The 16908-nt window shown below is 37.0% G+C and overlaps 1 protein-coding gene across 4 annotated transcripts; it reads right to left on the minus strand.

Annotated features, from left to right (window-relative positions):
- Positions 1–2202: 2202 nt before the first annotated feature.
- Positions 2203–11777, minus strand: LOC103718952 (NAC domain-containing protein JA2-like). Of its 4 annotated transcripts, none has more exons than XM_008807970.4 (6): positions 11679–11777; positions 10698–10887; positions 6098–6348; positions 5807–5986; positions 5039–5378; positions 2203–3057 (listed from the first exon to the last, which is right to left on the minus strand). In XM_008807970.4, the coding sequence occupies exons 2-6, from the start codon at positions 10858–10860 to the stop codon at positions 2756–2758; spliced, it is 1236 nt and encodes a 411-aa protein (XP_008806192.2). In that variant the 5' UTR covers positions 10861–10887; positions 11679–11777; the 3' UTR covers positions 2203–2755. The 4 variants fall into 4 exon arrangements, with proteins under 4 accessions (XP_008806192.2, XP_038978213.1, XP_017701166.2 ...); XM_017845677.3 differs by lacking the exon at positions 11679–11777 and adding an exon at positions 8412–8496 and having other exon boundaries at positions 2253–3057; positions 10698–10831; XM_039122285.1 differs by having other exon boundaries at positions 6098–6345; positions 10698–11760.
- Positions 11778–16908: the final 5131 nt, after the last annotated feature.

Below are 16908 nucleotides of genomic sequence, written 5' to 3' on the forward strand. Positions count from 1 at the left end.
ACAAGCCTAGCGAGCACAATATAAATACAAGCCCAGCATGACACAAATATAACAATGTCCAACCATGACTCCATTGCTTCTATCATCCATGTTGTCGACTACTCCGACCGAAGAAGATCGTCGCCAGACACAGCTTCTCTTATCCATGTTGTCAACTATCGAAACCGAAGCAGACGTTGGCACCCCAAACCAGCACTGCAGACTGTGATAAAGTTAGATCAGCATTCATGGTTGACACAACCCTCTCCTCAAATAAGACTCAGAAGCAACGAAGCATGGCCTATTGCTCTAAGACTAGGAAGACATCACCAAATATAACCAGCAGGGAGATTCATGGCCAAGTGATAGCAAGGCAAGATCATGGCTAGAACAGAGATATCAAGTCTGGCGAGAGAGTGCAGCAATGATCTGGGGTTGCACAAAATTGGAATTGATCCCAAGATCAGGCCAAAAAAAGGCTAAATCTTAGCAAAAGGGAGCTGGTCTCTGGCCGAAAACACTGGAGGCCAAGAACAGGATTCATTTTCCCTGAATTCTCTCTCTCTAAATACCTATTTGGTTGCCCTTAATGGATGGCTAGGGACTTACTTTCACCAAAGTGACTTCAGAAATTAGGAAGCCAAAGTCACTTCCCGCAATTTTGAGCCTAATTCCTCTTACAGTAGAAACTCACTTCAGGCCACTTGGGTCACTTTGACACAACCAACGTATACTAAAAAGAAATTATCGGTGCCTGCTTATGAAAAACCAAATATGCCCTAGAAGAAAGTAATGGAGAAGCCAGATCCCTTGATTAATATCTTAAATTTGAACATCTAGGTATGGAGGTGATTAAAAGAGAAACTTTTATGATGCAAAATTCAAATAAAAGAACTTATGCGCATGCATGCCTAATTACATAGGACGACGGTATTTCTTTACCATACATACTAGTTGTCAGTTCTACTTTGGACTAGTTGCAACCCGAAAAACTTCCGATATCTCGTATGACCACATGATAACGTGAACCAATATATGATATGCTATCGTTATTTAATTAATAATTAGATCAAAAGAGGATGCATGATAAGCAATAATAACCAATCTATCACATTAAATTTGCAAATGACACAATCTCGCTTTGTGATAGGTCTTAATTTGACTCATTAAATTTATTCCTCACCAAATGACATATATGAATTCTAAAATATGGAGAAACATGCATGCCCAACCAGATCTAGCAAACACTAGTAGGGAGAATAAAGTCATCGGTTAGCACATATTAGTGCATGCCACCAATCAACCTTCAACGAAGAGTCACAATATCAAGCTACAGAGTAGTTCCACCATATCAAACTACAAACAACCTAATAAAAATTGAATTAGATTGCTGGTAAAATTACCTTGGTCAACCATGTTCTGCTCTCTATTCCTTACTTTTTTAATGAGCTTGCGAAAGCTATCCCCAGGTTCATTGGGGATAAGGATGAGAAGCAGCAGCTTTTCCACTATGTTGGCTGGGACACCATCATCATTCTAGAGGAGGCCGGTGATCTCATCCATCTGAAACCCTAAATGAGCCAAAGTTGAAATCATGGGTAAGCATGTAATGAATTTATTGCAGAACTCTAGCTCAAGTTGGGCTCAGCTACTGCCATGGAGCTACCTTGACCAAAAAGGCTCTTCATGGTTCTGGAAGTTTGTCACTATGCGTGATCAGAAAATTTGATCAGGATTAACCTACAGCACAGGTAATGATCAATCTGCCCTGATGCTAGACCACGTACGCTTTTGATTGGGCTCTAAGGTATAAGCCTACTTTTATAAATCCTGTAATTAATGAGGTTTATGTTGTGGACCTTATTATTAATAACAAGCAGAATGTGCCTAGACTTGGGGGACATTTTTGATGCCTAGAATGTTTGAGAAAATCCTGGATAAATCGATGGAATATCTTTTTGTTGATACAAACCAAAAAGATCGATGACTTTGGGTCCTCTGTCGTTTGTATTCTTCCTTCCCCGCCTATTGCCGACTTCTTTTATTGTACCGTACCAAGTAGCATAACCACTTTCAGTCGGCTAATTCGTATAGAGCCATCGAACCCTAAATGGCAAAGGGTTCTCCAAGATCCATCTATAATTTGGTGGCAGGCAGCCAGGCATGCGTGCATATGGATCGGTTTGGATCAAAATAAGTTAACAAGATAACCACATCATAATAGAAATCAATATCCATTTTGAGAATATATTTTGTAGGATGAGAGAGAGAGAGAAGAGGGGGAATAACATGCACTTACATAACATAATTAACATATATAATTACATAGGCTGAAGCCAATACAAACAGAAACTGTAAGTTTTCCTTCTTTTTTTTTTTTTTTACGGTCGAGTAGTATCTTGTTTGATCCCTAAGATTTGATTTCTGTAACCAAGCTAGATGATAATATGAATGAGGTAGAATAAATCCAACAGTCATCGAGTAGCAATTGTTCCTCCAGCAGTTGCATCAGGCAGTTGAAGACTGACACTGTACTGGTAGCTACTATTCTGCTCGGCATGATTGAAGATGAATGCTAAGGTAGCTTTAAAATGCTTCAGAGCAGCAGTTTGTCCTCGACTCTACACCTGACAGAAGATGAACTGTACACTACTAATGTTTCTGCTTTTCTTGTTAGCAGTTGGTCCCGGGCTTTCAATCTTTTGGCACCCACAGCAAGTTGATGATGCTTACACCTTCCAAACTTGCAATCATGTTCTACTCAGCTAAAGATAAATTAAGAATGAAGGTCCGGCTGAAATGATCCAAAGCAGCAATAGTACTTCTTCCCCAACCTCGCGATCCTGCCAACAGTCTTCGATCCCCGCCCTTGGGAAGTCCTGCTACCACATGAACTACTGGAAGAAGATTGGTCTGAATGACTACCTGGAGATTTGCCGGAAGTAGAAGCCTTCCTGTTATGAGATAGCTCATAAGCAGAAGAGGAAGGGCCGAAAGTCCGTGCCCTTTCAGGGATTGGATTGGCAAATGTGCCCCCTTCAACCACTAGATTACTGCTACTGTTACGGCAAACTGAGCCTGGAAAAGACATGAACAGAATCTAATTTCAGGGTATCTTGAATTGTCCATTCAAGACTAAGAAAAATCCACAGATTGGCACCACACAAAAAGCAAGAAGCTAGACAGTTAAAAGATATAGATCTAAAGGAAATCAAGAAAAAGAGGTAACAAGCAAATGAAATGAAACAAATAAAGCACCCTGACAATATTCAAGTTGGTATGTGAAATAATAATAAAGCTTTGGCTTAATAAAAACAAAAGAAAATCCACGATACCACAAATTTGCTTATGCTGATATAAGTTGGTCTTAATAAAGGCAAAGGAAATATTAAAACAAATGAGAAAGCGATTAAATAATGATATAGATCGAGTTAACCTAAAGTGCTTCAATGAGAACTGGACAATAGGGATGTGATAGATGAATAAAGAAGTATTGTGATGCCATTTAAATGGATATGGATGATGAGAAAACCACAACTACAACAAATGAGAGCCAATCAATGGCATTAAGAGAGTGAGTGATGGAACAAAGATTGGGAAAAACGACAGCAGTATCTTATAGATAATTGAATCTAACAGTAGGAAGATCAATAATGGACACAATTATATACAATAAACTCGTGTATAACCTAGGAGCGGAAAAAAAAGGAATGTAATTAGTGGAATAATATGATATAGCACCTCCCCTAGTATAATTGGAAATTACATGTTGCATATACATTATATATAGAACGCTACAATTGTTAAAGACATACACTAAGTAGCTAATAGTGAGAATTAGTAGAACCTGAGGCAAGAAAAGGATTCTCAAGTTTATACAAAGGGTACTTTCTTCATAAAGTAGATTGCTCAAAACTAGAAGATGACTTGGGTACAATCTTATTTTTGGATGATAACAAGTTAATGAAGATACTAGATTAGATAGAATGTTGAATTTGTGGGAGGAAAACCTTCACAAATTAGGGTCTAACAATGAATAAGAGAATAAAGTGTAAACAGGATGAAATTTAACGAACAGTAACAAAAATGCAATCATCTATCATGATTGATGATGATTGATAAAGATTTACTATAGAGTGATCATTAATGTTATTTTGAATGCAATACAGAAAAAGGAGAGATGGATACAAAATGAAAAGAAAGAGAGCTCAATGAAATATAGACATACATTCAGGGTGATAAGTGATTGGCATGTCTTCAGTTCGAAGAATATAATCTGTTGGATAACAAGCCCCAGCATGTTGCATAGTTCAAATGGTTGGGCTACATATACATCTAAAAAATAGTAAGTTCAGCATGCAAAGATAAGAACTTTCAGGTGGGCAGGACAAACAATGAGGATCATTGAGGAATTGTAGAAGTTTAGCCTATTAAAGCTGGTGATGAACAAAATGCTGAATGGAAAGTGTATCTGTAATGAAGATTTGGGAGGCCCTGATAAGAAGAGGGGTTAGATCTATTTGTAAGTGTAATGAAAGAGAAGGGGAGGCCTTAGGATAAATAAATCAGAGTCGTGGTGGATACACCATTTAGAATATCTAATAGCAACTAGTAATGTATCCTGTTATCATTAGATGGTACTAGACTTTGACACAGTCAACAGACATGAAAGCAGGTCTAGATGGTCATGAGAAAGGAACAGGGCCTTGACTTTTTGAGAAGGGACATTTTGGAAAGCATCAAAAGTGGAGTCTTGCTCAGGGTTGGAGTCCCAACACTGAGTGCATCCATTATACATAGAGAAGAGATACAACTATATGTATTTGTAAAACTGACTTTAAAAGGTAGGGACAAGACTTGCTGGTTATTATTATATAAATTGGCATGTGCTAGGATGCTAGGGGCACCGTAGGCTAAGTCAAAGCAAAACGTATCAGAACCAGACAGAATAAAAAAGTATGTTCGGCCAGCAGCCCTCTTGAGATGTCTATGTTTATATAGATCTTAGATAAATGCATAGCTATTTGATGAACATGTGACTACAGAGGGACAAGCATACCAGGTGGTGGCCTGATAACCACTTGATTTGATTTGATGGATGCAGAGACACTGTATCTGCAATCTACATGCTCTTCTTCCACCCTCGGGATATGTTCATTCTCAATATCCCTCAACAAGGCATCAGCATCAAAGCATTCATCAGAGTTTACTGACATGAGGCTCGAGTTGTCAGAACTGGATGAAGATGTCCCCGGACTATAAAGGTCATTCAGTTCCAAGTAGTCTCCCTTAGAAAAATCACAAGTTGCATATACATCCTCAGCAGAACTATCAGTTTCTGGACCAGTGACGCTTGCTCCAGATAATACTGATTGCCCCTGCTGATCCCTGCCAACCATCTGTCTTGGAATAATATAGAACCCAAAGTAAATATATGTATACTAAAAGAAATTAACCAGACATTACTCTCATTAGATTGGATAAAAAAATAAAAGCTTCGGTGCCTCCTACACAGAATGATACAATGTAAGCTAATAATTATCCAACAAGTGAACGCCAAAATAGGATAATGAGCAAACAACATGATAAAAGGGCAAAAAGCAAATCATGTATGTGAATGTCCAAAACAAAGACAAGGTTCCTAATCTTACTTTTGATATGCCAATAATGACCCAAATTAGAAATTAGGAGGATACCAACTAAAAACTACTGTTAAAAATACACAAGAGGGTACAATGAAAATTGACAGATTTCAAAGGCGAATTGGAGTTCGTTACAATTAATGCAGACAAAGGATTGTCAACAAGAAAAAAGAAATGACTTCTACCTGGGATCTGTTTACAGCATCCCTTGAAGACAAATTGTTTTCTTCTTGTGCTAGAAGATTCAGCAAAACACATTCTAGGTAATCACCATCAGCGGCATCTGCAATTATAGAATTATGCTGTTCCTCATGATTTGGCCTTTCATCAATTTGCAAAAAGACTCTACACAGAGAACAGTGGTCCTGTAAAAATCATGCGAGCGCATCAATATTCTATTGGAAGGTCGCATGAAGGTTCAAACAATAAAAGCATCATCTCAAAACCAAGCACAGGCTGCCAAATATATATAGTACCTGCTCTATATTAATTCCCTGGCGTGTCTTTTGTTCTGCTTGATATTCATGCATCATCCACTGAGTTTTATTTCCATGCGGTGCTTTCCCTATATAAAATTCCCTTGTTGTTTTTCTGCCCACAGTAGGAGTACTTGTCAATATTCTGAGATCATCCATAGATTTCCAGTATCCAGTTCTTGTCACTTTAAATTCACAGTCACCATTCAGAGATTGTGGATCCTCAGGATTGAACAAGTACCACATATCTTCTGCACAACAAGTTTTCCAGTGTCAGCTACTTTCTAATCTAATTATTATTTATTAGTAAATGTAAAGTGAACCGAGGAAAGTTCTGATGCCAGGAGAAGTTAAAGCCTATATGTCTTGACATGGAAAAAGATTTATGCAAAAAGAATTTATTTTTCAGGACTTCACGTACAGCCCTGATTTTAATAGCTAGATGGCACCAGTTGACAATATTAAAATTTCTCTTCTTTTTCCACAAATTGCACAATTCTGATGATTAGAAACACCATATCTAAATTATGTCTGGCCACTTGGATCAGTTAGCATTGGATTTCAGGAACATTTTTTTTTTAATTTTAGGAGATCAAGGCTCACCACAAAAGATTGCCCTTTGCTCCACAAATAGAAACAGTTCAGATATGAGTGACAGATGAATATACATAACGCTTGCAGGCAGTATGTGACTAGTAACGAAAGTCATCTAAATTTCCATCATCCTGAGTTTCAGAATTTGAGTCATTCATATAAACTTGCTCGCTTCATGAGTGTCCATTGCAAATAGCTAAATGTAAGACACATGGTTCACATTATTCGAGGATTCTCTTTTTGAAGTGAGCATCCTGCTAGCACTTAGTTTTAGATTCTTTTAGAAAAGTTGGAAAAAAACTTAGTTTTAGATTCTTTTGGGAAAGTTGGAAAAAATATTTAGGGTTCAGCTAACTACTTTTGGAGGTTATGCTTCTATTTTGTCCCTGTTTGATGCCACAATCAACAGAGCATTCGAGGATTTTATTCAAAATGAACAAAGCCTGAAAGCAATGACTTCTAACAGTTCTTGGTGGCAAAGACTTTGCCAAAGATATCTTCCTCACCCTTTTCTTGCAGGTTACTTCAAGTTTTATGCAGTTCACCTTCATACTTTAGTTGGAATTTCGTTAGAATCATTCATTTACTACCTCTGAATTACTAGTTATTCGCAAACCAGCACCATTGTACTGAGACAATATATGATCTTCTAGTCCACTATCTATCTTTAGGAGTTCTCCCTTGTCCTTTGCAAACCAGCACCATCTTATTTAGACAAATTTTTGATCTTCTAGAGCACAAACCATCATTAGGAGTTCTCCTTTTTTTCTTTTTTACTTCCTTTGGTCAAAAAACCTGAAAAGCCACTGACCCTTTCCTTATAAACCTTGAGTAGGTCTATCACTAATTGATTTCTGGTTCCAGATTCTAGGTTGAATATTCATCACATGGCCACACTGTGGTAGTGACTTCTCAGGCAGGCCTATAGCAATGACAACAAGATCAACTGCCACTTCAAGTTCCCCAAGAAGCCAGTAACATAAAACATGGAGCAATGATGTAGATATTTGGAACTGATGAAATTACACGAACTGACAACCAAGGTACTAAAGAATATGATCAGCATGATTAATTGACATCACAAATGGACCATCCAAAAATAGTAGGGTTCATCATGAACTTACCAACATCAAACTTGCAACTGTGCCTTAAATCAGCAAGATCCCTTTCTTGACAACATCTAACATATCTATGTTCAAAAACTTGCACAAACATGATGCTTTTGCAAGAAAAGATGCTTCTTTTTTTGGGTATGAGTGGAAGCTTATTAGGTAGGTTACACCCTAATGAAGCATGTAAAATGGTATGATATCGTGCGCTTTACCAAGATAAAGGTTAACAGCAAGCTGGCATAGATAGTGTCGTGTATAGAACATGTGGTCTTTTTGAAGGCAAGCTCATATATGAAGGAGGCTCATAAAAAAGATGTAGCCAATTTTGGAACACCCAACAATTATGCATGGAAAGGAAAAGAAGTTCCAGAAGAAAGGAACATATCACCTCGACTTGTTTGGATTTTTTGTTTGATCATCTGCTTATTTATCAGCATGGTGATATTTATTTATGATGAAATTCTAAGTGCTCACCATTCAATGTTAGCAAAAACCATAGACAAGCCATCCATGCTTTAAAACCTAGGTCTCAAAAATGGTGAGGGACGACAACTCTGGCTATAAAACTTATCAAAAGGACATGATGACTAAGCAGTGGTTCAAACAACCTTTATTTGGATCATTTGGCTCTGATTCAGCAAACAGACTCGCAGAGAAGTGATCAGTAGGACAGCATGTTGTTTCAGTCTATTTCTGAGCAATGAAACAAAATATCAATTCCATGACTTCAATTGAAATGCAAAGCTACCATACTTCACAGAAAACATACCAATTCGAGCCTGAACGCCGCTGAAAAGGCAGGAAGAAAGGGAGAAGGATGAAGAATCAAAAAGTCAAGTAATCATATAATTCAAGTTCTATAATGTAAAACACCAGAGATCATTTCATGATTTGATCTCAAGACTCATAGCCAAAGTGTACAACAAAACCAAGGATTTTGCAAAAGGAGGCTGGATGTGACAAAAATATTCTCAATGATTCGCAGGCATATTAAGGGACAAGCTAGCAAGATCCCATGACGATTCAACCCTCTGAACTAGCCACTGACCATGTGATGACAAAGAATATGCATAAGAGGTTGAATATGAACCCTTTCAATCATAGAAGAAACATCACAGAAATCATCTCCAAGCACTATTTATCTGCCCGAAGAAGAACAACACAAGCATGTAATATGAACAATCTAAGACCAAACCCAAGTTGTCCTTGAGGAGGTGAAAAAGATCCCAAGACTTCATCAAATTCCATGGAAACTTTGAATATACAGACAAATTAAAAATTTTGAAATTCACCAACCCTATATAGAGGCAAGCTTAGCAAGGTTACGAGAACTAAGTTAGCAATGCCATGGACCAATTTGATAGCTAATATCTTTTGCAAGTTATCTGAACATCTCCCATTTCTACGACCATTGAATTTGATTAATGCTGAAAACTGAAGTGAATGCAAATGTCATTATGCCAATAGACCACATATATAGCAATCGTGAAAGAATCACACCTTAAGAGGAAAAAGTTCATCAAGGGTGCCTGAACAAAAAAGAATATATAGAATATCTATGAATGGGCTCTATTCACCATGACCCCGGTGCCACAAAACAACAACAAGAAGAAGAATCGAAAAAAAAAGTAGTTGTCCACACTCAAGATGTGTTACATGAGTTTTTTTCAGTTTTCGATGTCAGCTGGTGTTCAAGCTGCGTTTGATGATGTGATCCTCAAAGATTTCTAAATCTTGGTCAACCAGGTGTTGAACCCTGGGCTTCTCCCCAGTGCAACCACTGAGGAGAGGGGGACAACAACCAATGAACCCAATTCATGTTGGCATCTGAAAGCAATTATTAAAAGGTTCTTAAACCGCAACAACAAGCAACAAAGAATGATGTTTGTCCTCGAAATTCTGACATTTTATCACAAAGAAAGACACTCTTTGATGCTAATCTAAATACAGTGCAATTTTGTTTCCTAAAAATTCCATTTTATCATAAAAAGAATCATCTCACTGACAACCTTCCGATAATTGAAGAATGAAATTAATAATTGCAAGTCTAAGTCACTTAACTAAACCAACTTCAAGCCTGCAATAAACATTGTCTTTACCTGACTCACATCATCATTGCTTACTCAATGGATCACGAAAATTTCTGTCTGATCACATGGAGAAAAAGGCCATAAATGTTTGGAAAGAAAATATGCAAATCTCATATTCAGGATTCATGTCTCTATAAAACCCTTAAAAACTTCAGATGCATAATTAGACAGCAAACATATATATGCATTGTTTGTGTTATGTGCATGTAAGAATACACAAGAATCCTCCTTCCTTTTGCACTTCATCCCAGTCACTTCTACTGGTTGATGACTAAGCTAACACAGAATCTCCCATATTTCCCTTAACTAGTTTATATACACAAAGTCCCTTAACTAGTGTATATACACAAAGTCACTATCCTAAGTATCTTTACAAAAATTGCAAATTTAGAACCTACAACAGAAAATATGGGCAGCAAAAGAATGAAACAAGTACAACACAAGCATTAAAACATAAAGATGAAACTCTGCTTAATTCATTTGTAAATAAATCTTGTTTCCACAAATATTCTTAAGATTTCCTGTAGACCCAGAAAACTATCAAACCACAGAAGAACTTAATTTTCACCCCAGAACAGCAAAAACCATGATCCCTTAGTGACACTGTGCTCCAAAAGCTATCAATATAAAAACCAAATAACATCAAAAAGGAGAAAAAAATTAAGAACGTAGATAGATCTATTCGAATTTTAATGGAGAAAATTAAGAACATATCACTATTAGAATTTTGAAGTACCTTCAGTATAAATGCAAAGTAGCACAAGGAATTAAAGAGGCAACTCTTAAGTATGAACCAATGCTAACCAGGAGAATTCCATGGTTCGATGCTGAAAGGGCTCACTTCAGTGATCACGTTGTCTGGGACGGGATCCCCAACCTTCCTTCCTCCCAAGAACAGTACAAGTTCTTCGTCAGTTGAAGATGCATTGATATCCAGTGGCACAGAGAAAGGCGCCGAAGGACACATGGCGACCCTGATTTGGAACAAGAAACCCTATAAAGGGCAGCCACAGCTAGTATATTTAGTAATTCCCCAATTTATCCAATCCGCCAGGTGCATCCAAAACAAGGAAAAATGTATCCAAAACAAGGAAATTAGGCTAAATCCTGAGATTTGAAGCTTTTTGCTCAAATTATGTTTCTTTACTTAAAAAATGTTATAATACAGTTCCCGAGCTGATTTTTTTTCCGCATGGGTTATGTCAATTGCCCCAAATAGTAAACTTAAAATAAAAGACAATAAAATGAAAAGAAACAGAACAACCGAGAAATCTAGATATTCGTCTATAATTGGAATTGATTTCAAGATTCTAGATTGGATAACATTAAAAAGAAAATTCTTCATTTCTGTCGGAAAACATAGAAAAATCGACATGGTTCCGCACAGTTTGACTCACCCATACGCAAATAAATCTAAACCAGTCCATTTTTGAATAATACTATGGTTCGATTCAAGAATAATTCCTCAAATCTTTTGAATATGCCGCCATGATTCACCACAAGAATTCTTCATAAAGTGAAAGAAAAACCAAAATTTTAGGCCTGATTCTTTCTTTCTCAATACTTCTTCACCGATTCAAAGAAAAATCCCCATCGACCCAAAGATAAGATCTGGATTCGAGAATCCAGAACAACCAAAGAATCCCTCGAATTCTCCTTCCCATATCAACACCCAAAAACATCAAAAAAAAAAAAAATCGAGAATGATTGTCCGATTCCTCCGATCAAAACATCTCAAACAAACAATCAAAATCAAGAAACTCGACAATTTTTCTCCAATCTAACCTCAGAGCAGATCTATCGACGAGGAGTGGACGTAATAGTCGAGTGACCTACGACTCCTCTCTAGCCCCCCCTCGCTCAATGGCCCGAAATGAGGAAATAAAGGAAGCGAGTGGGGACGTATTTATAGGCGCGGGGAAGGCAACTCTACTCTGGCTCTTAACCATGGTTGTACCTCAGCCACCACGCAGTTAATGTACTGCCCTGCCACTCCCCCCCAGCTAAGTCCGCCAATTTACCGCCGTTACCCCTATTCCCATGACGTGTACCCCAACCGCGCTGTATAACAGCCGTTATCTACGTCATCACTTTCTGCTGCGTTATCGTAAGTTTTAACGGCTGTTATGACAGCTGTCAGCACGCACCGTAAGTAGTGCGGAAGCCGTTGAAAGTGGCTGCCGTTGGAAAAGTCAAGCACTGTTTGCATCCTTGGAGACTAATTAGATTATCAATCTGTTTTAAAATTAAACATAATAATCTGAGGAAGATTTAGAACATGTCTTTGCTTGTTGGATCACATCTTTTGTATGGAGTGCATGCTTGATACTGAGTCAGTTCCCGCACTTGACCATTTTTGTAATTTATTTGTATACTTTAATTTAAAAATATTTAATTTATAATGTATAGTGAGCTTAATTGACGTTTGGCAGAGCTTTAGTTAGGCCAAAAAGCACTTTTTGACTCTCCAAAAATACTTTTGGATGAAATAGAGGTGTTTGGTAAAAAAATCGAAAAGTTATTTTAGCTTTATCAGAAAGCTAAAATAGTTTTTTGAGAGAATTTTGGAGCTTCTTCAGAAAATCACTTTTAGCATGCGTCGGAAAACTGTTTTAATTTATAAATTTTTTTCGAGACTAAAATACCCATGATAAAATATTATAATCACAGAAAATATCTCTTTATATTTATTAATATATAATGATAATAATTATAATATTTTATACCTTTATTATTATATTATACTATAAATATAATATTATATTATCTTATATATTTATATGTTATGTTATACAATATCAAATTAAGTTATACTATTATGCTACAGCATACAATATTAGATTATTATATTATAATCATATTATATTACATTACAGTAATATTATACTATATCATATATTTATGTATTAATATACATTATATTTTATTATGTTCTGTTGTATAATACTATGCAATGTTCTTTATGATCATTTTGTCATACTAAAAGTAGTTTCTCAGTTTGTTTACCAAAGACATATTAAAGTTCCACGTTACTTTAGAAGTTGACCTGTTGGGCCAGCTTCTTTCTTCTGATTTCTTTGACTGTACTCATATACGTGTGGTGTGAGAAGCCAGTATACCAAAAAAAAAAGAAAAATTTTATTTCAAAAAGCTTTACTTCCGAAAGTTCTACTGCCAACAGCTTTGCCAAACAAGATCTTAAAAAGATGCCATATACAGCATGCAAGCTTGCTCATCGAGCCAAGTAATTGGATATACATACAACTATATACAATTCTTATCATTTTAATATAAGTATTCTAAATTGATTTAAAATATTGATAAGTATACGGTTATTATTATGAGCTCAAGGCTCAAACATCACTTTTTAAGTTTATTTTATCTTCATTTAAGTTTTAGTTAATTTCTTTTGCTAGTCAATAGTTTGAACTAATTTAACATATTATTCCAAATATAAGGCTACACCATTATTTCACTTCATTTTACCTTATTCCAAATTAGGAAATAGAATATACCGTTTTCTTGCTCTAGTTCTACACCATTATACGGACCGGCAAAGATTTCAGGCATTCCTTATCCAACGAGGGCATGAAACCTTATCCAAAGACTTTGGCCGTGGTTCGAACATAACGGTGTTGCGTGACTAGGACGCGCAGACCTACCTTAAATAAATTAAATAAGCACCGGGGGTAATAGCATCTCTTTTGCTGCTTCTGTCACACGTGGCACGTCCTGGTGAGCCAGGGTCTGCGCGATCTCAGTCACCTTTCTGCGAAGCTTCCCCTCGCATAGTAGAATAACGCAGGAATAGCCCCCCAAAAAAACCCCAGGAGGCACTTGACGTGGACAGTGTGGGTTAAAGCGGGTCGAAAGCAATTGGGTGATCTTAGTTTATTTCTCTCATCCCTTCTAGAGTCTTCCACTTGGACCAAGTCTACGGATTTTTGTGGGCCCTTGCTTGATGGAGCACGGAAATCGGAGTCCGACAATGAGTCCAAGTGAAATGGATTCTTCTCCTAGAAAGGCTTTAATTATTTTCTCAAAAAGAAAGGTTTTCATTAATGGATGGCTACAAAAGTAAGCATATCTTAGGGGCAAAATGAGTTAATCATAAGAAATTAGGTATGGTTATGGATAAATTCTTAGGGCTCGTTTGGCTCGTGGGAAGTATTTTTTTTCCTACAAATATGATTTCTGAAAAGCATATTTCTGAAAAAAAGATGCCTGAAAAAGTACTTTTGGCTTGTTTGATTGGCAATGAAAAAGTGACAAATTTTCAGAGTGCTTATATTTGGTTGACTATATCAACTTTCCTTAAAAAATTATATGTAATTTCTATTATACCTTTAATAAAAATTAGGTCTTTAATTGCTCTTTAATGCTGAAGGGTTTTTTTAAAAAAAATAAAAATAGAGTGATTTACGGCTCACGGGAAAGTAACTTGCCTATGTTTCTCATAGGAAAGACTTTTTCATGAAATGTGGAAATTATATTTTTACAGGAATACAACTTTTCCATCTCTATTTTTTAAAAACTCAAACCAAATAAGAGGTATCTTATTAATTTTTCATTGACCACATTTTTTTTCTTTCTTTTTCCGTGAACCAAACGAGCTCTTGGTGCATAGGTGGGAAAATGTTTGGGGACGCAAAGTAGTGCCCAAGTGGATGCTCAAGACCAATCCAAAGTGTGTGTGTAGGTGCGTGAAAGAGAGCTTGAGCTGAGTTTGACTTCTACTATTCAAGTTGTGTCTCACTTAAGCTCCGAGGATCTCTCGTCAAACCCTTGCTTATTGTTTTTGCAACTGGTTCATGTTCAAACTTTGCTCGTTTACAAGGCGAGTTTCAAAAACTACTTGAGCTTGACTCATTTTCTAGCTAGGGCAAGTCTGGACTGAGTCTGGTCCAAGCTGCTCATTGGCAGCCTAACTTGGCTCATTAAAAGCTGGTTTGAGCTCAAATAGTTTCAGAGGCTCGCTGGTAAATAAGTCAAGCTTGCATTGGATAATTCCAAAAATCAAGGAAGCTTGATTTGGCTTTATAAATTAAGGCTCTTCTCAGAACTTATACAAGCAAAGCTTAAGCAGCTTTGATGGAGCTCGGCACACGATGCTATATATCAATCCAAGCCGAGTTGCCTAAAGCTTGGGCCTAGCTTGGATTGTTTGCTCGCCTCGTTAGTGCATGCGCATTAATTTTTATTAGTTGAACTAATCTTTCTATTTAAAATGACATATGGAACTTTTTGTGCACCCGGAATGGGCAGATTCTTAGACTATGCAGCGGTCGATCCTCTTGGTCTTCTGCGACCCTTGTATAGTTTATAATATCCTTATTTTTCCTCCTGCTCTCATTTATTTAAGATATATTTGGTTGGAGGAAATCAGATTCTGAAATATGGATGGAATGATTTTTATTCTAGATATTTTGTAGGAGGGACATCTCCATTTCGATTTCAGAAAGAAATAGGAGGGCTAATCTCTCAAAATTCTATCCTTACTATTTTTTGGTATTCAAATTCTAGTTCAATTCTAATTACAAAATAAACGCATCGAAAGATATGACCATTTTGATTCTCATTATACAATATTCCGATTCTGAATTTATGGTCGCAAACTAAACATGCCCTTAATTTGGGCCAGTGGCAAGTTTTTTTTTCCCCCACAATATCTTTCATTATTTGGGCCAAGCCCTTACAAGAGATTAAAAAAAGGAAAAGGCTGGGCACCCATATCAATACCTCAGTGGGAGTCCAGGTGGGCGGCTAGTTCTGTCTGAAAGAATTGAGTACGGAATAGGGAGCACTGGCAACTACCATTCTGCCAAGAACTGCCAAATATGGCTGTTTTTGGAAGTGGGGACACCATTTAAAATCGTCGCAAAGAAAGGATGCAAAGTGGACCGTGCCGGTTTGACCCAGGGTAGCTGTTTGGGTTTCAAGTTCATTAATCTTGGACCAAGACATAACAACAGCTATTGGTTTTAATGTTTTGGTTTGTGATTAACTTCAATCTAGGAGGGTTCTCAATTTTATGATAAGTCCTAAGTATTATATTTTCTTTCAAACGTACCATCGAAATTCCTGTAAATGTAACTTTCTGTTGTCTTCACCAATCATTCAATGCTTGTCAATTATCCCATTTGCCTCTTTCATGATGATGAACATTGTGAAACCTCTAGCAAAAGAAGCATGGTGCTTTTGGGGAGTATGCAGAATGATTGGCGAGCAACTCTGATGCTTTGCTATATGGTATTGAAGTTATTGTTGTTGTCACTGAAAATCGCACGCAGATTGTGTTCTACTCGTTTGGTTGGTGTGATTCAAGACACTGCTCGAGATTACAGCTGACCTATCACCAGCTGTAGGGGATTTTTGAAATTCGAAGTTAGTTGCATGCTTTTGGACTTGCCACATGGCGTGTTTTAATTGTCAATTTAGAGACTTCGTGGCGTGCTTTGGTTTGTTGGCTCTTTTGTATGAGCTGTGACCGATTCTAAGACACATTTGCCCCTACTTTTGTAGCCGAGCCAAACCTGCTTTTATACCAACTGCTGTGGAGAGTTAGAGATCTGCATATAAAAACTGTCATGGAGAGTCACAAATCTGCATGTAAAGAGAAGAGGAAGACCCGGCAGGATGGCTCTCGCTGAGCCTCTTCCAATGCTTAAGTCAAATAGTGTTTTGGAATAACAATTGTCATAACTATTGTTACAGTTGCCATTTTGGCCCCTTGCTAAAACATGCAAATTAATCAATAAAAAAATTAAATAATGATAACTATTTAGCGGTCATTTTGTTATTACAATTCTAGTAAATGCATTGAAAGCTAATGAATTGTATAAATGAACAATCATAGTTTCTGACGCAATGATAAAATGCAATTCTATGGTCCATTTTTAGCGTATGTTAGTATCATAGAGTCCTTATTAAAAGTGAGAGAATTATCACACCCCGAACCCAGCAACCGAATCTGGAATGCGACACGCCACACACTCCCTAGAGCAGAGCCCTAGAG

Source organism: Phoenix dactylifera, unplaced genomic scaffold (assembly GCF_009389715.1).
Source record: "Phoenix dactylifera cultivar Barhee BC4 unplaced genomic scaffold, palm_55x_up_171113_PBpolish2nd_filt_p 001445F, whole genome shotgun sequence".
Lineage (NCBI taxonomy): Eukaryota > Viridiplantae > Streptophyta > Magnoliopsida > Arecales > Arecaceae > Phoenix > Phoenix dactylifera.

Bases quoted from the DNA above. Each gene is read 5' to 3' on its own strand.
- LOC103718952 (XM_008807970.4), bottom strand. From the start codon at position 10,860: ATGTGTCCTTCGGCGCCTTTCTCTGTGCCACTGGATATCAATGCATCT. The intron at 5,379-5,806 runs GTAGAAGTCATT...ATTCCAAGACAG, and splicing joins ATGCTGTAAACAGATCCCAG to ATGGTTGGCAGGGATCAGCA. The intron at 3,058-5,038 runs GTATGCTTGTCC...TGTCTTTTCCAG, and splicing joins GGTTATCAGGCCACCACCTG to GCTCAGTTTGCCGTAACAGT.